General features: G+C 46.0%; 1 protein-coding gene across 1 annotated transcript; it reads left to right on the top strand.

Annotated features, from left to right (window-relative positions):
• The first annotated feature begins 317 nt into the window (after positions 1-317).
• CRY2 (cryptochrome circadian regulator 2) lies at positions 318-21,114 on the top strand. Its single transcript, XM_075837021.1, has 11 exons — positions 318-665; positions 5,582-5,690; positions 9,712-9,854; positions 13,133-13,317; positions 13,423-13,511; positions 14,186-14,326; positions 14,409-14,720; positions 16,336-16,487; positions 17,069-17,271; positions 18,243-18,332; positions 20,961-21,114. The coding sequence occupies exons 1-11, from the start codon at positions 490-492 to the stop codon at positions 21,086-21,088; spliced, it is 1,728 nt and encodes a 575-aa protein (XP_075693136.1). The 5' UTR covers positions 318-489; the 3' UTR covers positions 21,089-21,114.
• The last annotated feature ends 5,686 nt before the right edge of the window (positions 21,115-26,800 follow it).

The raw sequence follows: 26,800 nt of genomic DNA, 5'->3' as shown, positions 1-26,800 counted from the left end.
GTTTTTGTATTTAATTATATTGATACAAGGCATATATCTTTTTCTGACTTTCACTTTCTGATGTGCCTATTTTTACATTTTGTTATTTTTACTTCGTAAAATCATTTTTGATGTCATTCAAGATTTAGATTTAGATTTTATTTCGAAGCTTCGCTCTGCACACATCTCTATCGGCTGCTTATAGGGAAAGAACTACAAAAATCTGCTCAGGCTGCGCGGCTTGGTCTGACTCCTCCCCCCTATGTAACTGATCACATGGTCGTGACATCATCAGAGCTGCCCACTAGGATTTAGCGTCTATCTTCCCTGACACATGGCTTGCATGTGATCACACCGAGCCCCACGCCTCCGTGATACCTCCTCCAATCAGTGAGGAGGTCTGTCAGTGGGCGTGGTCTGGAGGTCAGGCAGTCTCGTGTTTGAGCTGCGGGATCAGTGACAGCGACAGCTCCCGGACTATTCTTCCCGACTATAGCGCAGCCAGCCGGGATGGAGGTCGGCTCTACTGCTGCGGTGAACTCGGTGCACTGGTTCCGGAAGGGGCTCCGGTTACATGATAACCCGGCGCTGGTGGCGGCTCTGCGGGGGGCGCGCTGTGTTCGCTGTGTGTACATCCTGGACCCCTGGTTTGCAGCCTCCTCCTCCGGCGGGGTCAATAGATGGAGGTGAGAAATGGGCAAGTGGCCAGCCCTGTGATACCAGTACACGTGAGCCTGGGCACAGCACATACATGGGAGAGGACTGCCAGGGCATACGAGGAGGAACCATAGGGGGAGGTGGGTACAAGTTGGCATCGTTGGAAGTGGGTACCGGGTCAGTTTTAGCGGTTGTCCCTCGTTACTAAAGGTATTGGGCACAGATCAGTGACATTACTGGAGTGGGTGGGCATAGAAGGAAGGTTCTTGGCTTTAGAGTAGCTAGTTGTTTGAGGGTGGCATCAGCAGAAAGGGTGGTGGCATGAATAGAAGGGTGATGGTCTGAGGGTGGCATCAACAGAATGGGTTGGGCTTCAGGTGGCATCGATGCTGGAGGTATGCTCCTATGCATGGGGTTGGCTGTGCTCTGAAGGTTGGCATTAACTTTTCAAGCCTATTATGTTTGGAGGTTGGCGCTGACATGTGGTGGGCTGTAAAGGCAGGTTGGTTGGTATTCCATTGTGGGACGGGCTATGATGGTTGCAGGTTGGCATAACATATGTTGTGGTTTCTTATGTCAGCCATTAACCAAGAAGATGGTTCTTAAAATGCTGGCATCAATAGAAGGGCTTTGTTGTGGTGATTGGAGGTTGGCACCATAAGATGGCGTAGATGCCTTGTTTGTGGTGTAGGAGTCAGCGTTTACAATGCCAGTGATTAGAATACATGGGGAATGATTATGTGGTGGCGTAGATGTCTGTGTGTGGCATCGCTGGTAGCCGGGTATAGATGTCCATGGAGGAGATCAGTGATGATGGGGGCTTACCTGACCATGAGAGGAGTAAGTAGGGAACGTCCACGTCTCAGAGGTTGTGTCTTGTAGATGAGATCGTTGTGGGCATCAAGTTGAGGGCACGTCTAATTCGTGTTGGATGCAAACTGGGGACACTATGTAACTATACAGATTGTAGCAGAGCCGAACTTACCATAAAACTTTTTGTGGCTGCATCAATTTTGCGTCATGATCACTCCTGAGTTTAATGTATTCAATTAATCTCTAGTCCTCAAATAACGCTCCCAACGTCACCGTGATTGGTTGCAAATAACAAACTCGGCTCTGCTACGTCTGCGTTTAGGCCAAACATAACATGTACCTTCTACACCTTTTTACAGGTGATCGTTTCTTGTCCAGTGATATGTATATGAAGTTCTACAACTTTCTTCAATTCTTTTGTGTTTCAGTTCCTCACTTTAAAAATAAAAATAAAAAATCTCTGCTTGCTGTCAGTGAATGTGAACATTCTTTGTTACCTCCAGAAGCTAGAAAACCCATGCAGACTCAATATTCCTAAGGTTTTAAACAATTGTATCCAGTCTAGACAATCCCCTGTGAGCTAAATAGATTTAATTCTATTCTAAAAATGTTCCTTGCACTGATACATTGTAGCAAAGTGTAGGACAGGAGAGAGATTTGTTCTGCTTATGTTTTAGCTCTCCGAGGACTGTCCAGACTGGATACAACTGTAGAAAATGTTTTCTTCCACTAGATGGAAACAAGAATTTTCCCGTTTACTGACAGCAAACAGAGATCCTAAAAATGGTAAAGAACTGAATCACCAATTCTATTAGAAAGTTGCAGAACTTTTCATTCTATAATGTTTATGCTTGGTGACAACCAATAGGGCCGCTGTTATCGCTCCCATAGGGTTTGTCATCCAGCTTTCCTAAGATTCAGAATAGTAAGGAAACAGATAAGCGTCGATAAATTAATTGGCGGGTGTGTAATGGAACATCTGCTGCAGGAGCAATGTATGGCCGGACAAATCTTCCCCAGCGATATCACCGGGCGGCTGTTTTTGGAGAAGCCGTTGTCTTGTAGACCTTATGGATATAACCGAGAAGAATTGAATAGAACTTTGACTCAGGGATTGCTATTGAAGGGGTCGTCCAGGACTAGGCAAAACATGTCTGTTTTCTTCCAGAAGCAGTTCCGCACCTATCCATTGGTTGTGTCTGGTATTTTGGCTCAGATCTATTGAATTGAATGGCTGCAATACCACAAACAACCTGTGGACAGATGTGGCGCTGTTTTTAGACAAGAGCAGCCATGTTTTTATAATCCTGCTCGACCCCTTTTACTGGTTGTTTTTTAGTTTTATATATGGGGATAATAACCTTCAGTTTCTCTCCTTTATAATATGATTAATACAATTCCTGGGGCTGGACTTGTCGCCCCGTTCCCCGGATTATGACTGTATTTTTCTCCCCTCCTACGTCACGATACATAAGCCACACGTTTTATTTCTGTTTTGTAACATTTAGGGTTGTCCACTTGTATATTATTATATTATAATTTTACATGAAAAGGTTTTTTTTTAAAACATGATCATTTTTATCATAATATAATGCCTGCTTGCTGTCAGTGAATGGAAACAGTTGGGCTACTTACACAATTCTAGGATGTTTCATTATACAACCTGCTTTGTTTATATAAAACTGGAAAAAAAAATCCTTCACGCACGAGTCACGTAATCTGAATAATCCAAAAAATGCAAACAATTTTTACACCCAGTGACTCAAAATCCACCGACAGCTCAGCGGCCTCTCCGTCAGTTCTTATATCTTCTTGTGAAGTTACCAAATGAATGTTCCATCAAAATTATAAGCGTGTATTCACACGGGGCAGTAATGCAGAGAGCCGCACTGTGGCAGTACACTCACAAGAGTGGTTACATTCACTGACATGAAGCTTGGGACCCCCCCCCCCCTTTATAAGCCACAGCAGAGAACCGCTATTTAACAGCAGCTCCCATTTCGGTGGACTCGGCCGGGCCATGTATTACATGATCGACCATTCATTTGATCTCCCACGTGTCAGGTTATATTTACATGAGTTGTTTTCGCCACCATTTTTGCAATATACAAAAATGGCGCATCGCGGCAAAAGAGTGTCCTGTAAATCCACTCCTAAAGCTATGTCCACAGCTATGTCCACACACGTCTAATTTGCCATAAGCAAAGTTGAGACGTAGTTACTGCCGGATATGCACCAAAAATCCAAAGCTTCTTTCCGATTTCTGCTGTATCGTGCCGCTAATCCACATCTGGTGGTCCGCTGGCTTTTCCGCGTGGGAATTAGTATCACGCTATTATGCTGGTAAAGATCCGTGTGGACGTCTTCTGCAGCATGTGAATAGGGTTGCGGTAAACCCATTCACATGCATTTAATTCGGATTGTCGTACTTGACGTGGAATTCAGCACGTGTCAAATCCGGCCCGTGTGAACAGGACCTAAAGGTGAATTGATACATGCCGGGTTTGCTGTGGATTTCAGTACAAGGCAGGTGGATGAGACTTTACTAATGTGATGCGGATATCGGGTAGATATACCACGCAAAATGCACCTGAATGTAGCGCCAATTGCGCCAAGAAACTGGAGTGCATGATCGGCTGATCGCATCTTTTATACGGCAAAAAATGGTCGCTACTCGGCAGCACCTCTGCCAGGAGGCACAATTGGCCATCTGCAAGGTCTTCATGGGTTTCCTTGAGCCGTGACGTCGGGGACAAGGACTGATGTAATTGACTAATCTAATGTAGCGCTGCGGATATGTTGGATCTGTATAAATAATAACTATAGAACCCCTTAAGGTTATATATATATTTTTTGCCCCTAAATTGGCACGAGCGGCTCCTCCTTGTATGGGGAAACCAGCGCACAAGGTAAACTAGGTCTGTGGGTTTGTCGCATGGCTCGGGGCTCATTTATAACTTGTATAACCTGTCCCAGAAGTCACCTTATTGGAGCTAGGTCAGACTACACACTGATCGCACGCCCTGTTTTGTTGTTTCAACTTTTATGTGCATGTGGTGTTTATACCAGATGTAGCAGAGCTGATTTATACGTTATCTGTTTTTTTTATATAGGACTGCTGGAAACCTGTTGAATGATCTTAGTTCAGAGAGTTTTCACCATGCACAAGCAATGCAGCCTTAAAGGGAACCTGTTGTGTCAATTATGTAATGTGGGCAGCATGTAGGGCAGGAGGAGCTGAGCGGATTGATATGTAGTTTTGTGCAAAAAGATTTAGTATAACCTGGTATAAACTGATTTTAAATCCCTTCTAACTCTGGGCTTAGGAGTCCAGTGGGCGGTCCTACTTCGTGATTGGGAGCTATTTATTCACACTCATACAGGGAAGGTTGAGACCGCCCACTGGACTCTTTAGCCCACAGGGAGCAGAAGTTTAAATTAATAAATTACAAGTTATCCTGGATCTTTTTGCACAAAACTATATATCCATCCGATCCGCTCCTCATGCTCTATAACCTTCTGCCTGCAGATAGGACATCATGACAGGGTCCCTTTAAATCGAACCTCCAGTCCACCCAAAACAAATTGACTACACATTATAAATTTGGCGCATTTTCGGGTGACGTAAATAAGTTTGAAACGCCAGTCTTAATGTATTCCCCCCCAATGACTGGATATTTACGTGTATGAGATTAGAACAACATGACTGTCTTCTAGAAACGGTGCCGCCTCTTGTCCATGGACTGTGTGACATTGCTGCTCAGCAACACTCAAGTTAAAGGGACTGAGTTGCAATACCAGAAACAGCCTATGGTTGAGGGCGGCGCTGTTATCAGCCACGTTTTTCTCAAACAGTTGTTTCCGTAATATTCCCCCATTGCACTGATTAATGAGCTGATCTGGGGTCTTGAGATATCAGTGGTGATTCGCCGTGGTAGAATCTATAGGGGGCCTCGGTATAAAAATAATGGAGCTCTTACATTGTCCTCGTATAATATTCGTGCACGCGGCATCTAAAGACCGTCGGACAGTGCCGTAGTTTGAAAGTTTTAACATGACAAACCTATGTTAGTGATACTTGCAATTTATAACCTACAAATACAGCTAAGTGTCTGCGTCCTGTCTCCTGCAGGTTCCTGCTGCAGTCCTTGGAGGATCTAGACTCCAGTTTAAGAAAATTGGGCTCCCGCCTGTTTGTCGTGCGTGGACAGCCAGCGGATGTCTTCCCGAGATTATTTAAGGTGAGTTACTGTAACCCGCCCCAAGCAACACATTGTGTATATCCACTTTACTATGTGAAGTAAAACATTGAAGGGCACCTGTCAGCGCCAATTTAAAGGGAAGTACACGGAATTATCATGACTTTAATTTTCTCTATGGGGAAGAAGAAAAAAAATGCAAGGAAGGATGGCACCTTGTACTCCGACATTTTATTACATGAGGTCCTATAGGTTTTCTTTTTTTACTCAAATGACCGTCATGCATAAAGTGTCAGTGTTTCCTTATAGCAACCAATCAGATTCCAGTTTTCTTCCAGGATTGCTACAGGCAAGAGTTTGTCACGAGGCCAATCATCGTTCACACTAGAGTCGCAATGATCGGACATTTTAAGCACAAGCCGCATAGAAACACCCACTTTATCCAAATCCGCACAAGCAACGCCTCTTTTGTGACCCAGTTTTTTCATAAAAATAAAACAAAAAACTTTTTGTGTGAGACCAGTGGGAAAAATTGATACACGAAATACATCAGAGTTGAAGAACTTTTCATTACACAGTCAATATTCTTTAGTCACATAAGAGCGGTAACCCCCTTTATGGGTCGATCACCTCTCCCGACCTGTCTGTTTTAGTCGATACTTATATTTGCCATGAAACCACAATTCTGGAGCATCTTTTCTTAGAACTCTGTGTTGTGCCGTTCCTCTGTTATTCCTCCTAGCAATGTATGAATAAATTGACAACTGGGTGTTGCCATTTCCTTAAAGGGGCGTGGCCCTACACAGACTCAGGACTGATTGGACATTGTCACACTATGTAGTGACACACCCCCAAACTGGTAAGACGCAGTTGTAAATTTATTCATACGTTTCTAGGAGGAATAACAGAGGAATGGCACAATGTAGAAAAGATGCTCCAGAATTGTTATTTCAAGGGGAGTACAATTAATTACTAAAACAGACATGTCAGGAGAGGTGAAGGGACTATTTACAGTGACCCCCTTCATGTTTGCAATTCGGGTCTGGGGTCCCATCTACGGACATGTCCCACCACCCTACAATACGCGCACACATTTCATTTCACGGTCCGTTGACGTAGCCGCCTCTTCAGAAATTAAACCGTTCAACGGAGTAAGAAAGTTTTCCTGCTGTTAAGTCTTGAATCTTCCTCCACTCCCACGGCTAATCCTTTTATGTGCGCTGTATGTATCCCGCAGGGATCGCCTTAGCCCGTCTCCTCGGCGCTCATTTCAGAAGAATATCGCTCTCCGATTCTTTAGATGTTAAAATTAGAAACCGCCAATGCAGGCGCCAAATCTCCCGTAATATTATAGCATAAACAAATGACAAGAAAATGAATGAGCAGATAATCTCTCGCCTCTGAATCAGCCTGGCCTTCAAGTAATATCTGGAACCGCGGAGGATTATTAATTAGTTTGCGGCGTCTCGGAAGATGCTTAATATTAACCAGTGATAGTGTCTAATGTGCGGATCTCCTGACAATTACTAATGACGACTAATTAGTTTTATGGATTGTCCGGAAAACTCTTCGCCTGTAAGAGTCTGTTCACACGGTGCGGTCACATTGCCAAATGGATACCTTTTTTAGGCATACATCTTGTCAATGGGGCACTATGGATACGTCGGGTCTATGTGCCAGGAGCTTTCCTGGCACATACGCCGAACAAAGAAGGAATTTGTCATCCTTTCTGGGCCAGTTTTGGCCTTTTTGCGCTGCCCTCGGCACTTTTGTGGAAGGGGCGTGGCTTGACAAAAGGAGGCAGGGCCACAGCGACCCAAAAAATGTATTAAAATTACGGCCATGCTAGGTTTATTAGTATGTTTCAGCCTAGGCAGTCCTCTGTGAACTAAACAAAGCTGAAATGTTTCTCCTGTCGTGGACTCCGGGCTTCTTACCTGCACTGATACATTGTAACAAACACTCAGCTCCTGTATTCTGCTAGTGACTACCTGAAGTGCAGCAGTGGGGAATCTGATTTCCTTGCAGGTGCTCTCCCCTGTTATCAGAATCTTTAGGGAATGTTCACACGCAGTGACCAAAAACGTCTGAAAATACGGAGCGTTTTCAGACGTTTTTGTAGCAACTCGCGTTTTACGTCCGTTATTGGAGCTGTTTTTCAATGGAGTCAATGAAAAACGGCTCCAAAAACGTCCCAAGAAGTGACATGCACTGCTTTTTCGCAGGCGTCTTTTTACGCGCCGTATTTTGACAGCGACGCGTAAAATTAAGGCTCGTGGGAACAGAACAACGTAAAACCCATTGAAAGCAATGGGCAGATGTTTGTAAGCGTGTGAACATACCCTTATAAGATAATATATAGGTGTGTATTTGGGCAAAGTGCTTCTAGTGCAGCTCCCCAACTAAAGGGGCTCCAAAAGTGAAGATTTACTGTAAGAAGAAAGTTTTTCAAAGACCATCTTTTTGGCTTTGGGTTAAAAAAACGACTAAATAAACCAGTTGAAATTGAGATTTATTTTTATTCCCCCCCCCCCCTCCCGACGTCCCCAGTGGGTAATATACAAATATACGCACAGGCTAAGATGATCTGTATACCGGGAGCGTCCAGCCGCTGCGTTCTTCATCTTTACTATTGCTGTAGGTGGAGCCGCTGCGTTCTTCATATTTTCTATTGCTGTAGGTGGAGCCGCTGCAATAAACGTGACTGTCGTGTCACAAGTCTAATCCCCGAGCTCAGCGGGAGCTGCTGTTCTGGAGCTGCTCAGTCTTTGTCCTTCACTTATTATATTCTCCACCACCTCCCCTGATAATCGTCCTGCGGAGAATGTGACGGTGAACTCGCAGCGTGGGGCTTTCATCGCGCCGTGTTTTGACAATGTATCTAGGCCAGGTAGAGGCCAGTCACTATACATACTGGCAATACAGGACACACAAGCCAACGCACGACACCTACGCCATACACAAATTCACCTGCTTCCATTTTACTTAATGTGGTAATCCTATATAATCCCACACTCTGAGTCAAAAGTCCAGAACCACCTGAGCTACTTAAAGGGGTATTCCTATCTCGGACAAACTAATGGCTACATGTGCCCAAAAAATTAAAGGGGTTCTCTGCTTTAGAAGTCGTTTTTTGTTTTTTTTTTTGTTTGTTTTTAGCAGAGCCCTTTCGACTATAAACTAATTACAGGGTGTCCTTCTGCTGTGACCCCAAGGAATTAGCTATAATCTGTGGGTGACTGGCACCAATTGTCCAATTTCCCTGCAGCGCCACCACAGGGGCAATGGAGCATTACACAGTCCCTATTGAAATACATGGGATGCCCAAGTAATGCACTAACGTGTCTGGTCCTCCAAATTGAGACAATCTTCACTCTCGCTTATATAGGAGGGTCCTGGACTGAGGACCCCCTCTTATTAACTCATGCCCAAAAAGGGTATCTGAAGATGCAGAATTATTACCGGGCCTCAAAGCCTTATAAAAGTTGGTGCAGACATAAAGTGAAGCAGTTGCCCATAGCAACCAATCAGATTCTGGCTTTTATTCTTCCACTTCAGGTTGGAAAATGAAGAAGTGATTTGATTGGTTGTGATGGTAAATGGCTCCAGGTTTGGTCTATACAATTTTGAGGTTCGACACCTTCTATAAAAACTATTTCACAGATTTGTACCTAATATATTAAATTGTACAGATTTTTTAAGATGCTTTAATTGAATTTCAAGCTTCACCATCAGTAAAGCTCCTTTAATTTATATGTATGGCAACTACCCGCCTATCTTGTTCTTAACGGTGGTTTAGTTTTCTTGCTGTCATGGAAAAGTTTCTTGGGGAGCTTGTACTTCTACACCGTAGCCAATCTGAACATGCAGTGCTGCAGTGTAAAGAATGGGGGAGGGGCAGAGCAGCAGCCAGAACCACTGCAGCCATAGGTGATATCCAACTGCACATCCACTTTAAGGTAAATTCATGTTGACACTAATGATACCTCCCTCCCAGAACCCATGACATTACCTGCACCCCCAATCGTATGAATAGCGCACATGACTTCTCTTATGTTGGCAGGAGTGGAGCGTGAACAGACTAACGTTTGAGTACGACTCGGAGCCGTTCAGTAAGGAGCGAGATGCAGCCATTATGAAGTTGGCCAAGGAAGCCGGTGTGGAGGTCATTGTGAAGAATTCCCACACCCTGTATGACTTAGACAAGTAAGTCACCTAAACCAGTTCTGCATTCCTTGGGTGGTCCTTAAATTGTAAAGCCTTGGACTAGAACTACACGGCGACTTTGGCGGCCACACAGGTTGCACGGCCACAGATCGTTGTGCGTCGCAGGTAATGAAAGTCAATGTGGTCTCTCTGCGACACCACAATCCCAATGGAATCCAAAACCGCTGGACTTATTGCGACTGGTGTCGGGGTTGCGGCAACTAGTTGGTCGCAAAGCACCCACATTGACTTTCATTACCGATGCGGGACACAGCGATGTTTGGTTATGCGACCTGTGTCGTCGTGGAGTTATATCTGTTTCTAGGAAAGCTGGGTGACAACCAATGTGGCTACTGTTACTGTTCCCTTAGGGGATGTTTGGCAGCTTACCCAGACTTCTTACTGGTAAATGTGCTACAAAGAAGTAATGGATGTATCCAAAATGCACGTCCATTCTGCCAAATGTGAACGTTCCCCTATTCAGCAACACCTCTTCTGCTCCTGCATCACTACAAAATGATGCAGACTTGGCAGCAGTCTAGGAAAGTTGCATGACGGCCCCTGTCGGGGCAGTACTGGTGACTGTGTTAAGAAACCGATTCACCGCCATTGCTTTAACCCCTTACTACACCGTGCCATAAATTGACAGCACTGGGTGCCAGCACTTTATCTCTAAGCGCCCGTACATTTACAGCACCGTGATTGCAGGGACACAGCAGTTGTGCCCGCACTATTACCCGCAGGTGGGGGTTTGTGGTTGACATCCGCCATTCCTCGGCAACGTCTTGGACACTCTAATCCCATTCGTTTAACCCTTGTAATCCAGAACGGGACTACCTTTGCCCCCTGATTGTAAGCCCCGGCGATAGTGATTACCGATGCTAATGGTTTTAAGGTGCACAGCAACCTAAGCCCTCGCACTGCCGTCTAATCTAGACTTTCCTTTAAGATTTTTTTTTCTGCTATATTTCTATGAGACTGCTTCAGTAGTTTGCAGACACTGATTTAATGCCCCTGTATAACCACTGCAGAATTGACTTTAGATTTTAATGGGTTTTTCCAATCAGAAGGACATGGCTTGAAGATCCTGGAAGAAATGCAAAGTCATGTGGGAGATGACCTCGCGGCTTTTATTCTATATTTCATTCATACAGACGATGCACAGCAAAGTTTAATTGAAACGCAGAGTGAGGGTTATACTGCCACCTAGTGTGCACTTCTCCTGCCTGTAGTCACACCGCATGGCATGTGCTCAATAGGTAGCTGTGTCCGTGCTCTGCGATACGGCGCCGCCCCACACGTGCAGGGAAGAGAGCCACCCTACGGAGGCTGGAGGTCAGCCACAAGCATAATCGCTGGCACAGAAAGGGGGAAATAAAATATGGGAAACACAGTTGCATAAGTTGTTGACGGCAGTGGAGCGCTATAGGTCGGACGATGTAATGAGCTTTCCCTTAGCCGGGCTGGACAGCATTCGTGTTATATAAATACGCTCGTATCCCACAATTCTTTGCTGCCTCGTACCACTTCTGCATAAAGCGGGTACGGCTCATAACAAGAGATAAAATGAGTTCTGATCCTATAGGATTGACCACAGGAATGTTATATGGGGAGGGAAGCTGCGTCCTATCATCTCTTATCTGGAGTTATAAGCTGCGGTTCACTCCGCGTCTACCATACGTATATCCTTTTATGTCAGCGTAATGCATGCACAGGACTAAGGCCGTATATCTCCTCCTACTTGCATCTTATAGGATTATCCTGAATGTAAGGCCTGGTTCACATCGCGTACGTCGAGTGGAGTCCCGATGTATACTTCCAACCAGGAGCGTAGCTAAAGGCTCATGGGCCCGGGTGCAAAAATTCAGCTTGGGCCCCCCTACTTCTCCCCAACACCACCACCATCATCAGACCCCTGTGCGCGCCTATGCCCAGATGCCTTGCCCAACAGCCCTCATAGTGTAATGCCCCCCCATAACAGCCCCATACCATATCAGCCCCCACAGTATAATGCCCGCCATATGAGCTCCCCATACAGTATAATGCCCCCCATGCAGTATAATGCCCCCATATGTGCATAATAGAAAATAGCATAATTACTTACCTATCCTCGTTCCCACGCCGGGTGGAGGATCCTTCGCCTCCGGTGTGTGCTATGATTGACTCGGTGCAGACAGGTGTGGTGATGTCGCTACATCCCGCCAGCCTGCATCGAGCCGCTCAGGGCACAGTGAATGCTCCAGCATTGAATGGAACCGGGACCTCGGTGAGTGACTCGCGACCCCCCCGGAGGTCTTCACATGAACCTCCAGGGGGACGCGACCCACAGTGTGTAATGTATTGTGTTGTATTTTGCAGTTTGAGGAGGGGGGGGGCTGTCATTTAACGGGCCCCCCCTCTCCACCGCAAACAGCACAATACAACACATTACATTACAAGACAACACAACACCATACCGCACCGGCTCTTCCACTGCACTGGCTGGAAGATGTGTCACGTGACAACACAGTCAAGTGGTACACTAAGTGCACCATGTGACCGTAACCAGGAAGTGCCGGCTTCATGGCACAGAAGATTTATTTAACAAGCATGTGGTATGGCAATGGGGGGCCTGTGGGCCCCCCAGGCTTACGGGCCCGGTCGCAACTGCGACCCCTATAGCTACGCCACTGCTTCCAACAGAAGGTAGCGACGTATCCCACTGTATGGGCATACAGTGGGATACATTGCCAAAACTCCCTGGGCAGAGCACTATTTGAAGCGCTGTACCCGTGGAAGCCCCTGACGTCACGGTCTATATATGGACAGTGATGTCAGGGGCTTTCAGCTTTAGAGTCCCCGGCCAGGGCATTGGAAGCGCTTGGCCTGGATTCTGCAGCGATTCCTGGCGTCCCTGTCCATATATGGACAGTGAAGTCATGGACTCCTCCGGTCCCGGAGTCTCCGTCCAGAGCGCTTCTGATGCTGTGGCCGGGGACTCCATAGTTGAAGGCCCCTGGCTTCACTGACTAACTCCACTCTGTTACACCTGTATGTACAAAGATTGTAGACTATGGAGCCGATGCAAATCAAGGGTGGACTGCTTTTAATTTAATTTTTTTAATATCGACCTAAAATACTGACTATTTCAGGAACATACTGCTTTGAAGCATGGTGTGTCTGCCACAGATTTATTGCTGGAGACATTTGGATTATATCCCAGTAACGCCTTGTGTACCAGCGCATGTCTGGAGGTTCCTATGGACAGGATCTGACTCCTTGTGATGTTCTTTTTGCAGAATTATTGAGCTCAATGGCAGTCGCCCTCCTCTAACCTATAAGAGATTTCAAGCCATCGTCAGCCGCATGGAGCTTCCTCGTAGACCAGTCCCGACCATCACGAGACGACAGATGGAGCCCTGCCGAGGAGAGATCAAGAACACGCATGATAAGACCTATGGGGTGCCGTCTTTAGAGGAACTTGGTGAGTCCGTAGCTGTATATCAAGCTTTCACATTTACACCTTGGTGATAGGGGGCGCTATATGACTGATTTACATCATATATATATATATCTACTTCTACGTCAGGCTTCCCAAGTGAGAACCAAGGGGCTGCAGTATGGCCAGGAGGAGAAACGGAGGCTCTGGCTCGTCTAGACAGACACTTGGAACGAAAGGTATGATTTATATTTTATACATTTATTATATTGTGATTAATTATCATTGCTTACTAAGCACTATCGCTTTAAAAAAAAACAAACATGAGAACTCAATTGGGGTTTTCAAGGAGTCTTGGTGCCCCCCCCCCCCCCCCACACCTAAATCTCCTGCCATGTTTCCTGCTCTAGTGGGTTCATCCTTTTTCAAATGCAAGTTCCCTGACCGGCCTGTCCTGCGATCCCTGAGAGAGTGCGGCCAATGACATGCTCCCCTGTGATCTTTTCTCTATACTACTGAAAGAGGTGCTAGGTCAGGGGGTGTTCGGGAGGAAACAGACAGTGGATCTCCTGAATTCAATCCACCCGGGGGGGGGGTTAATACATTGGAGGAGCACCAAGAGTTCTTGTAAAATTCAGAGGTTCAGCTTTGCCCTGAGTTTTTTATTTTCATGTACATTTAGATTTAGCAGAGCTGAGTTTGTAATGCAGCACTAATCATTGTGATTATTCTGATCTATGTAATATGTAGAATTCATAGGACTATGAATTACATAAATGACAAATGCAACTCTGCTACATCTGTGCATAAGTTTCTACTGAAATGCAAGCAGCCGACCTAGAGTGGTCCAGAGTGATTGCTAGATGTTGCAGTTGTGCCCCTCTCATTGTGTCCACATTTTTTATTTTTCTAGGCATGGGTGGCAAATTATGAGCGCCCACGAATGAATGCCAATTCTTTGTTGGCGAGTTCTACGGGTCTCAGTCCTTACCTGCGTTTTGGTTGTCTGTCCTGCCGCCTCTTCTACTACAGACTGCAGGAGTTGTATCAGCGGGTAAGAGGCGTGATTTATATGCAGCTTTTATACCTGATGATGATTTCTTACAGCCTTTATTCTTCATTGCCTCCATTAAAAGGTGAAGAAGAACCGTCCGCCGCCGCTGTCCCTGTACGGTCAGCTCCTCTGGAGGGAGTTCTTCTACACCGCTGCCACCAACAACCCCAAATTTGACCAAATGGATGGGAATCCAATCTGCGTGCAAATTCCCTGGGACCGGAACCCCGAGGCCCTCGCTAAGTGGGCAGAAGGGAAGACTGGGTTCCCGTGGATTGATGCCATCATGACACAGCTGAGACGGGAAGGCTGGATCCATCACCTGGCAAGACACGCCGTGGCCTGCTTCCTGACACGGGGGGATCTCTGGAACAGCTGGGAATCTGGAGTGAAGGTGAGTCTGAAAGTCCAGCAACTGCTATCACATCCGTGCTTTCTTAAGGTTATCGTTTTCCATTCTGTTGATGGAAACATTTGGCTAATGCATGTAATTATGTGGCTGCGGTTAATGCGCCAGTGCATCGAAAAACATTTCGACATGTTGGATCCGCACAGTATTAGCTGGAGGGCAGACACAGTGGGCCTGTAGGTAGGTTAAAGGGGTTGTAGAAGACTAGAAAGAAAAGTCAGCTTGCTAGTTATTTTTTATTTTGTCCCAAAAAACAGCGCCGCTCTTCGTGATGGACTATGTTTGGTATTGCAGCTCCATACCGTTCAAGTTTCTGGCGTAGGCTTCTTTCCATTGAATAAACATGCACGCTAGGCTGAGCGTCCATGCTTATAGGGGAGATAGTTGTCAGTCTAATGTGTGTATGGCCACCTTATGGGCTGCACTTCCCAGAATGCAAATTACCAGAGCAAGCGCCGTCTAGACATTGAGCCAGCAAGGAATCCTGGTAAATTCCGGCTCTAAAGCCTGCAGAATGGTGAATGACACCGATGGCATTAGTGGGGTTTTACGAGCCGGGACGCTCCCCATTTCCCCAAAACAAGGTAGCGCTCCTTACTGTGCTCTGCAGAGCCCCAGACTTTTTATCTGGGGGGTTAGTGGTGGTATGTCAGCAGACTAATTTATATGGGATTCCCTTTTGAAGTATATTTTGACTTTTGCTTATCTTCTGATCAAAGGGAGCGATCGCCCAGAAAACAACCCCCAGCCCCCCCCCCCCCCACGACCCCCATCATCACCACTGTTTTGCAATGGCCTCGGTCTCTTCTTTAGATCTCCAACTTGCATTGCCAGTTGCTCACATTGAAATCAAATCCGACACCCCCCCCCCCCCCCCCCCCCACCACCACCAATGTCTCAGTGACAATTCATATATGTATGAGTAAAGGTCCTCTTACGGGCCGTGAAAACGAGCGACGATCATCGGTGCTAGTTTGCTTATTTTACAAGGCGATATTATCAGTAATGTATGGGGACGAGTACTCGTTACTAAGATCGCTCCTTCTCATACAGGGCACCGGTACGAGCGTTCATACGGACACTCGTTTGCTTGATCGTTGTCTCATCTAAACGTTTACCGGTGACATTCATGCAGGACTGTAGATGTTTAGACCTGTAGTGTAGTCTGATTGATTTTGCAGGACAATGTAATACAGTGTTTAGGTGAACGTAGGGGTTTTCTATGTTCCCCCTTTACCTGTAAGGGTATGTTCACACAGAGTGTTTTTCGGGCCGTAAAAGGCTGAAAAATCGGAAGCAGAACGCCTCCAAACATCTGCCCGTTGATTTTTGTTCCGACAGGCCATTCTTTATCGCGGCCGTTTTGAAAAACTGCCGCGTAAAAAAACGGCCACGAAGAAGTGCATGTCACTCCTTCATCCGTTTTTGGAGACGTTTTCATAGACTCTATAGAAAAACGTAGCAAAAAACCGTGAGTGGCTTAAAAAAAACGTCTTCAAATCTGGAACTGTTTTCAAGGGAAAACCGCTCCGTATTTTCAGCCGTTTTTGAGTTTGTGGGCGCACGTACCCCAAGTGTGATGCGGTCTCTCCTTTTGCAGGTGTTTGATGAGCTGCTGTTGGATGCGGACTTCAGTGTTAACTCCGGCAGTTGGATGTGGCTCTCATGCAGCGCGTTCTTCCAGCAGTTTTTCCACTGTTATTGTCCTGTGGGTTTTGGAAGACGGACCGACCCTAGTGGAGACTATGTCAGGTATGATGGGTACATGAGTCTAATTCATCATATCGCTGCTATTTTACATTTTATGGTTTTCATTGACCAACCAAAAATTATGTCTAGCTCAATTCTCGGGTCCAAACACTTTGTCTATGTAGATTTGTGAACGCACTCATGGACCGCTGGATGGTTTATACACATCCCTGACTAGTCCTCTTGAGTAAAGTCTCTTAATATTCTAGTCGTACGTTTCTGAGTTATTGTTCTTACCGACCGCAGCGAGGAGCAGCTTGAATGGAGCGGTGGGCGAGCGTGTGCGCGGTCACGCCATTCAAAGTCTATGGGAATGATGGAAACGAGAGTACAGCGCTCGGCTGTTTCTGGCACGCTCCTAGAAATGTAATGGAGCACCAGGCGCCATTCAAGCTTCTACTCACTGTGGGGGAGTCCATTGAGGAGGAACCTGCATTCTCGCGATCAGGGGGACCTAGAAGTTCGGCCCCTCCCCAGCGATCAGACAATTGTCCCCTTTCCTGTGGATAGTAGAGCTTTACTATTCCGAGGAATAAGACTCCCTTATTGTCACTTTCTGGTTTCATATTCCGTTTCCTTTGCAGACGATACTTGCCGGCGCTGAAGGGTTTCCCGTCCCGTTACATATACGAGCCGTGGAATGCCCCAGAGTCTGTTCAGAAAGAAGCCAAGTGCATTATAGGGGTTGACTATCCTAAACCCATTGTGAATCATGCAGAAGCCAGCAGACTGAACATAGAACGCATGAAACAGACGTACCAGCAGCTGTCCCGCTACAGAGGCCTGTGTGAGTATCTGCGCACACGGGAGGGAAATTCTGCGGATTACGGTGCTAGCCGTGCGGATGAGACTTAACAAATCCACAGAAATCCGAGTATGATGTGGATTTTCAAATTCTTCGTTCACAGCGGATTTCACCCTTTTCATAGTCGTAATCCACGGTGAATTCGCACGTAACTCATGCCGATTTTCGCTTCTAAAAAAACCTACAATCCGCTGCGTGTGGGGGTCATCTTAGGCCACGTTCGCACGGCAGATTTTTCAAGTGGAAAAATCTGACGTGGATTTGAAGGTAATCTATGGCTGGAATTCAAGGCTGACTCTTGGATTGCAGTCTCCTCTGCCGCGGAAAGCGTATCAAGTGTCATATCGCTACTTTTATTTTTTCAGTGCAATGTTAATTCCACCCTGTTGTTAAAATCAATGCAACGCTGGTTGTAAGCAGTTTTCATGTCTTTTTCTGCACAGAATACGTGTTAAAATCAGCCTGTGAACATGGCCTTACATTCTGCTACTAAATAATACCTTCCTTCTATAAGTGAGCATACAGTACTGCCACCTAAAACAGTCAGCTAGGTGTCAGGACTTAACAAAAGGAAACAAGTTGTCAAAACCAGACAACCCCTCTAAGACTTTATAATCCAAGATCTAGACAACCCCTGTCTGTTTGTCCTATTAGTGCGTATGGAGGTCATATAGGAATGGTCCCGTCTCCCCCCCCCCACTCTATCAGCCAAAGTGTAGAGCGAACTGCAAAGAGTGGCTCCTGCTCTGGTGGACTCGTTACGATCATGTATTGCAGCTCAACCCTGTTCACTTAAATAAGGAAGAGCTGCAATACCGGACACAGCCCATGGACCAGAGTGGTGCTGTTTCGGGGGGAAAATAAAGTGGTGTCCCTTTAAATGTTGGCCAAGTAGAAGTGTTTTTATTTTTGCTTCTTTCTGTTGACCTATTTCTGGTGTCTCGCTGTTCTAGGTTTACTGGTATCTGTTCCATCCTGTGCAGAAGAGCTCAGTGGCCCAACTACTGACCCTGCTGCTCCTCATCAGACCTCTATAGAGCCAGGTGAGAGTACCCGAATATCAGTGCCCAAAAAATTGGTCAACTAAACGCTTTACGTTGGGACTGCAGAGCTGCCGGCCTGTTCTTGACAAGTCCTATAGGGTCTGGTTTTGCAGTGCTGTGTGTTGCTCGTCCCTGTCCCAATTCTAAATGTATCTAAAAAGGAAAAGTACAGAACACTGACCTGCTGGGCATGCGGTAATACCAGATGAAGAAGTTCTTGTACATATGAACCCACAATATTGTGCATATAAAAACCCAACGACCTTAGACATGAGCCCTCAGTTCACAAGGAGTTAGAGATTTTATGTAAATAAAACAATCGTTCTATGATGAAAAGTTCCTCAATTTCTCACAATCTTCAAGATCTTTGCTTGGGAACTTTATCATTTTACTGTTTCCTGTCCTGATAGTTTGCAATGTATCAGTGCAGGTAAAATGTCACCCTGGAGGTCGGGCTAATGATTCATAAAGGATTGAATACCATGTAATTCACCTCTCGGCTGTGAGCTGGACTAGGTCTGTACCGGAAGATGTCACCTAGTGGTTATAGATCAGTAGCGCAGCATATGGGACATCCTTCACTACAATACTAACTGTGACCTCTAAGATTTTTGCAGCCAAACAAGTTGTGCGTTTAATTAAAGAAGCACTCCCGTGAAAATGTTCATTCCTTTGCTTGTTCATGACGGGCGTTATGTCCATGTTTATGCTATTTATTTGCTCCCCGAGCGTCTAGTTTTCAAAACGGGCTCCGTTCGGCTCCCCCGTGCGGTCACGTGATCTCTAATCTGGCCGGCCGGTTTGCACAGCGTCTTATGTGTGGCACGGAAGCCAGTTTCTCTATGTAAGTCTAAGCAATAAAAAAAAATTGAGATTGCTTCTTTAACTTGACGGTATGAACTTTATGTATCTGTTCGACTACATTCAGACGAGCGTAGCTAACCTCGGACGTGGAATACTGCCGTTTTTTACGTCCGTGGTGCACCCGGGCGCGCTGTCACTGATCCCTCCCCCCATAGATTAGAGTCTATGGGGGATGCGTGACTCGCTGTAAAATAGGACATGTTCTAACTTTTCACAGACCCTTCACACGCTCCGTTGAAACAACGCTCGTGTGGATGGCCCGTCCATGTCTGACGTGTATTCATTTGAATGGGCACCGCTGTTCTCTGGAGTATTTCTCAAGTCAAGAAATAAAACTGATCAGGCTGGAAGTATTCACACTGAGCAGAAATGTTAAGACGAGCCACGGACACCGATGCCTGCTCATGTGCTAGTAACACAATTACATGACTACATCCATATTTAATATGCACAATTCAGGCCTAATACACGGTACACCAAGACACCCGCAGCACCAAGCTGTCTGTTCACCCGAAGAACACGCATCGGGTGCGACACTTATAAAGGGGTTGTCTGTCGGTCACCATATGTCATATTAGGCAGAGGTAGTTATGAGCCCGCTATATTGATGAGACGAGCACCCCCTGCCTCCCCTCTCACGTGATTGATGGCTGATATATATATTATATACACAGCAGCCGTCCGTCATTGCTGAGAGGTGGGAGGAGCGCTCCCCTCACAAATACAACAATCTCGTAACTATGAGTCCGCTGTCAGCCAAACCACATCATGGCGCGCATGTACTAAGCAACTTATGCCAGTTTTATTCTGTGCCAAAAAAAAAAAAAGTTGCAGCCGCTAATGTGATACAAATTTGCCATAAAATCTGCGACTTTTCTTATCAATTGCAAAGTTTGAAAAGCGGCTGTGATCTCTAAGGAGTCGTAGTTAAGGTCACATTTATAAAAGTAAAGGAAGGGTAAAATGCGCAAATTGAAATTTTTGCAGCAGGATATGTTTTATTTTCTGACTGCCAGAGTTAAAAATGCACCAAAGCATGTGGCTTTTAAAATTTGACGCAAAAATCGTAGTCCTTGTGGGTCATTGTAAATGTGGGTCAATTTTTTTTTTTCGTGCCATTTGGGCTAATACCGCAGCGGACCTGTCCTCACGATATGCTGCACTTAGTTAATCTGTCACCATACTCTTTCCTGTGCCCGCAATGTAACGATTATCTGTTCCTGGGCTGCAGAGAAGGGGAAGAAAACATCTCCGAGTTTGAGATGAAAGGGAATCAATCAGCGGTTTGAGGCCTCGAAAATGCTGACATCGCGATATAGCGGAGGGCGTTGTAACGGTACCTGTTGTCTCATGACCGAGATATCAACGTTTAATTCTCCTGGTTTTGTGGTCGCGAGTGCCAATCTCTGCTCTGAGTTGGCGCTGGATTCGTCAATCAGGAGATCGCTGGAACTGTCGCTCAGAGGGGAGGGGCTGGCAGAATTCTCTGAGGGGAGGTAACTTGGGGCCGCCTCATTGGCACTTGTGACCGCGACGCTGGGTGAAATAAATGTCGGTTTCTCTGTGGTGCAACTTGTGTGTCTGAGACAACAGATATCATTACAATCCCTTCCCCCTCCCCTTTAATGGGCTGTTTAAGGCCTCCGAACTGCTGACCGTTTCCCTTTAATCATCTGGAAGGGCCAAATATCTCTTCAAGGAATGACAATTTCTTTGGCTGACATTATCGTCTGTAACTGAATCTTCTACTCCTCTTCCATTCAGCTCCGAAACTGTCCTTGTGTGCCCCGGACTCCCCCAAACGTAAGAACGAAGAATCAGTCGCTGCATCGTATAAGAAAACCCGGCAGCAGAGCGTTGCAGCAGAAGAGAGAAACGCCAGAGACTTCTGAATACAGATGTGGATTCCTACATCCTCCTCGAGGTAAGGAGTGTGACCCTGTCATACCGGACAAAACCACTAAAAGGGGCCCAACTTCTTATATAGAGATGAGCGAACTTATGATAAGTTCGGTTCGGTTGGTTCGCCGAATTTCATGAAAAACTTAAGAGTTAACTGATCGGCAGTAACTCTTTCAGCACCCTGGACAGTGAATTCCGATCACAATATAGAGCAACCTGTAAGAAAAAAAAAAAAAAAAAGATGTTCATACTTACCGAGAACTTCCTGCTTCTTCCTCCAGTCCGGTCTCCCGGCCGTTGCCTTGGTGACGCGTCCCTCTCGACATCCGGCCCGACATCCCTGGATGACGTTTCAGCCCATGTCACCGCTGCAGCCAATCACAGGCTGCAGCGGTCACATGGACTGTCGCGTCATCCAGGGATGTCGGGCTGGATGTCAAGAGAGGGACACATCACCGTTGCCTTGGTGACGCGTCCCTCTTTCGGCATCCAGCCTGACCTCCCTGGATGACGCGGCAGTCCATGTGACCGCTGCAGCCTGGGATTGGCCTGTGATTGGCTGCAGCCTGGGATTGGCCTGTGATTGGCTGCAGCCTGGGATTGGCCTGTGATTGGCTGCAGCCTGTGATTGGCCTGTGATTGGCTGCAGCGGTCACTTGGACTGAATCGTCATCCCGGGAGGTCGGACTGGAGGAAGAAGCAGGGAGTTATCAGTAAGTATGAACTTCTATTTTTTTTTACAGGTTGATGTATATTGGGATCGGTAGTCACTGTCCAGGGTGCACAAACAGTTAAGGCAGGGAGTTAGCCATGATTAAGGACGTGCACAGCGTCTGAAACGCGTAGGCCCCTAGACTGGACCGAGACACTCTTCTATCTGCACACCAGGATTACTTTCCACTGGATCCTGTTTTAACCTTGATATTTAGTAAACTTGGAAACTTTCCATTTTATCCTCTACATCGCTGGATCCAACTCCCTGCCTTGCCTGTCTTCATACATCGTGTGCCGACACGAGATTCCGTGCGATGTCCGCGACACACATGCCAAGTGTCAGGTGAGCTGGAGGATCTCTCCCATATCTTCTGTGCACAAACAGTTACTGCCGATCGTTTAACTCTTTCAGCACCCTGGACAGTGACTATTTACTGACGTCACGTACCGGAAAATCAGTGACTCATAAGGTGCCAGTCAGTCAGGGAATGCTGGCCGTTGTAGTACTACGCAGGCGCCAAAATTTAGCCGAGTTCGGTCAAAACGTGTTCGGCCGAACCCGGTGAAGTTGGGATTCGCTGCGAACCGAACTTTTCACGATGTTCGGACCGAAACCGGGTTCGGTTGTCCCGGTTCGCTCATCTCTATTCTTATATATGGAAGCTTTTAGAAGCTTTTAGTAGTAGTGTGATGTTAGTATGTGCTTAGTAAATAGCCATAAACCTCCTCCGAGTCCCACAAAAACACGCATGGTCTAACTGGCCAAACGCACGTGTTTATTACCATGAGGAGTGGGGGATAATCTGCGGCCTGACAAAGGATCGGGAATATTTAATATTCAACATGCTCAAACCTGGTCTCCCTTAACCCCTTAACGACCAGGCCTATTTTGGCCATAATGACCAAGCATTCTTTTTTTATTTTTCTCCTCTTCACATTCCAAGAGTTATAACTTTTTATTTTTATTTTTTTTTTCTCCCGTCGACATAGGCGTATGAGGGCTTGTTTTTTTCGGGACGAGTTGTTTTTTCCACGGCACCATTTTTTGTTGCATATATTATATTGATTAACTGTTATTAACTTTTTTGGGTGGAGGGAATTGAAAAAAAATCTATTCCTGCATTGTTTTTCACGTTTTAAATTGACGCCGTTCACTATGCGGCATAAATAACATGTTACCTTTATTATATGGGTCGGTACGATTACGACAATACCACATATGTATAGGGTTTTTATGTAAACCTTTTAAACAAAAATAATACATTTTTGCATAACCGCATTCCAAGAGCCGTAACTTTTTATTATTTTTGGGACTTATTGATTCAATTTTATTATATTTTACTGTTCACATTTTATCTTTTTTCAAAAACTTTTAACTGTTTTTAATTATTTTTTTTTTTTTAAGTCCCACTAGGGGACTTTACCATGTGATCTTCTGATCACAGATCTAATGCTTTGGTATACTTAGTATACCAAATCATTATCGCCTGCCAGTGTGAAACTGACAGGCAATCTATTAGGCTGTGCCTCTGGCCCTTTGTTGGACCCCCGGCTGCCAATGCAACCCGTCGGCGATGGGTGACAGAGGGCGCTCCCTCCCTCTGTCAAAAGATTGAAATTTAATAGGTTAAGTGGCTGAGAGAGTGAAGGTTTCTTCAATCTCAGCTGTTGCAGCGGGAGCCCGGCAGTCAGTCTGGCTCCTGCGATGATCGTGCGGGCACAGCTTCTGTGCCCACGCGATCGATATCACGTAGATGTATGTGGCAATGCACGAACAGGCTGCATTCGCCGACGTGCATGTAAGTGAAAATGTGGGAAGGGGTTAACAGCAGATATTGGGAACAGTTCAGCTGCCCTCATATTAGATTTTTTTTGCCCTCCTATACCCATATCAAGGGTATACCGACCGTAGTGTTTGTGTGCCACCTGCCTTTTTTTTTTTTTTTGCTCGGTTCCTACCACCCAATAGGTTTTGTGAGGCAACCAACCCCCTTCCAGCTGCATCGTCTTCACACCAGTGTTTGAGCTAATAATAATCTAAACTGTACTGAATTGTTCCCAAAAAAGTGGCGCTCAGCACTGGCACTAGTTCCGCAGCACAGCAGATCACGCGCCAGGCTCTAAGCAGAGACGAATTGATGGTTGATTTGTGTCAGAACAGCTCAGCAGAAGCGGTGTACGCCAACAGATGGAAATGCTGAGGGAATCTATGACACCAGCCCATTTTAAATATCTGTGATGAAGCGCTGGCCGATAACGGAGATCTGACTAATGGGTAATGCAGACCATTTCTGGTAGTTGCAAACTTTGGACACTAGATGGCAGTGCTGCTGCTGCAGCAAATCTGGCTGGTTGTTACTGGGAAGTCTCTGCGCTGGAGGCTCCGTTAGGGGCTTCTATCACAAATCCGGTCCAAAATGCTGGAAAAACCAGACACCATGACGGAAACTTGGCGGAATTCCTTAAAGTCAATTGGTGCCGTTGGGGTCGGTCATGCGACCGTGTTTGCCAAACGTCCCTTAATTCATGGACAGTCCGCAAAAACTGGGTATTTGTCGTTTTTTGGGTTTTTTTACCGTCCGTAGTGTTTGGCAGAAGAAAAAAAAAACGTCCCGTGAATTGTTATTTTTTTCCCTGAAAGTTTCCACTGCGCATGCGCCAATTTGACATGCGCTGTGCAAACTAGAAAGTGACACCGTACTCCACCACCATTAAGACTGCACCCTGCCTTCTGCATATTTTCAGATTCTGCTGTCAGGCATCCTATTGGTCCACAGCGTCCTCAAACCCCACCCCATTTACTCTTTATTTCTGCCTCAATGAATGTGTGCCGCTGCGAAGGACAGTGCCCACGGATGGTGGGGGTAATATACGGAGATGCCGTGAGGTTAAATACACGGATTATGGGGGTTATATACAGGTTTGGGAGGGTAATATATAGAAATGATGGAGGTTTTAGACGGGGATGATGAGAGTCCCTGTATATAACCCCCCCCATATCATCCCTGTATATAACCCTCCCATATCATCCCTGTATATAACCCCCCCATATCATCCCTGTATATAACCCCCCCCATATCATCCCTGTATATAACCCCCCCCATATCATCCCTGTATATAACCCCCCCCCCATATCATCCCTGTATATAACCCCCCCCCATATCATCCCTGTATATAACCCCCCCCCATATCATCCCTGTATATAACCCCCCCCATATCATCCCTGTATATAACCCCCCCCATATCATCCCTGTATATAACCCCCCCCATATCATCCCTGTATATAACCCCCCCCATATCATCCCTGTATATAACCCCCCCATATCATCCCTGTATATAACCCCCCCCATATCATCCTTGTATATAACCCCCCCATATCATCCCTGTATATAACCCCCCCATATCATCCCTGTATATAACCCCCCCCATATCATCCCTGTATATAACCCCATCATTCCTGCATGCGACGCACTTGTTGTTCTGCTCCTATGACAGAGCAGATCAATGGAAATAGCAACGCAGATGTGAACAGAGCCTGAGGCCCGTGATAGACAACAACATTAGAAGTGACACCCTAATAGAAGTGAATTGGGTCAGAGATGATGTCCAACGGTCGATTCCTGATGAAGTGTGATTTATGTGCTTTTCAGGACTGACCACGGTGTCCGCACGGTCATGGTTGCATCCAGCATATGTGTAGGAGACCAAGATACAGTCAAAACAGCTGAAACTATTAACACCCGGGTTGTTCATTACTTGGCAAACAATGAGACCTTTACTGATATCCGCAGAGAATATTATAAAATTGTAGTATTTAATGCTGTAACGCAGTCCTCGTGTGATCGCTGCGGGCCGATCCATGCGAGCACAAGAACGCAAGTACCATTGAGGCGATCTCGAACAGTCCCACCGCTCCATTCAAATGGGACCCTCATGATTGGTGGGGGTCCTAGCGGTTGGAGCTGAAGCGATCACACATTACCTGTGGATAGGTGATCCATTTATTTTTGTGGGAAAACCCCATTAAGACCTATAGTTGGAGACCTCTTGAAGATCCGGGTCCCCCCAATAGTCTCATGCCCTTTATAGTAGTGACGTGAGGATCTGCAGTTTCATCTAGACGAGTAATGGCTGCTGGACGACATCTTCTCCGATGATAATCTTCTTCTTCTTCTCTTTCCCCCCTCACAGCGCCTCCTTCGTCTTACAGAAGATGAACGTTTCTTCCTGTCCTCTCACCCGGAACTTTTACTGGAACGGCAATAAATCGGCTGAATGTGAGAACTTGTGAATAAGCAGAACGATGATTTACAGACACGCGGACAATATCATTTGTGAATTAATGTTTATAGGATCTTCCAGGAACGTTTCACCACTCGCTGCAGCCATTTCCACCTGTGAGAATTAATATAATATCATGTGATACAATGCACTATATAGACAAAAGTATTGGGACACCTACTCAAGCTTTTATGACGTCCCATTCTAAATCCATAGACATTAATATGGAGTTGGTCCCTTGTTGTAGTAAAACCATCTTTCACTCTTCTGGGAAGACTTTCTATAATATTTTGTAGTATCTGGGAATTTTTGCCCATTCATCCAGAAGATCATTTTTGAGGTCAGACATTGATGTTGGGGGAGGGGGGGGGGGGGTCTGGCTCGTAATCTCTGTTCTAGTTCATCCCAAAGGTGTTGGATGGGGTTGAGGTCAGGACTCTGGGGGGGGTCAGTCAAGTTCTTCCACCCCAAACTCAACCAACCAGCCAACCTTGTCTTTATGGACCTAGTGCACTGGGGCGCAGTCATGGGGGAACAGAAAAAGAGCGAACCCCAAACTGTTCCAACAAAGTTGGAAGCTGCAATTGTTCACAATGTCTTGTGTGTTGAAAAATTAAGATCTCACTTCACTGGAACTAAGAGGCCGACCCCTGAAAGACCACCCCATAGCATTACCCCTCCTCCACCAAACTTTACAGCTGGCACAA

The sequence above is a fragment of the Rhinoderma darwinii genome, chromosome 9 (assembly GCF_050947455.1).
Source record: "Rhinoderma darwinii isolate aRhiDar2 chromosome 9, aRhiDar2.hap1, whole genome shotgun sequence".
Taxonomy (NCBI): Eukaryota; Metazoa; Chordata; class Amphibia; order Anura; family Rhinodermatidae; genus Rhinoderma; species Rhinoderma darwinii.
The sequence above is the reverse complement of the archived record's forward strand: the minus strand, read 5'-3'. Positions and strand labels throughout refer to the sequence as shown.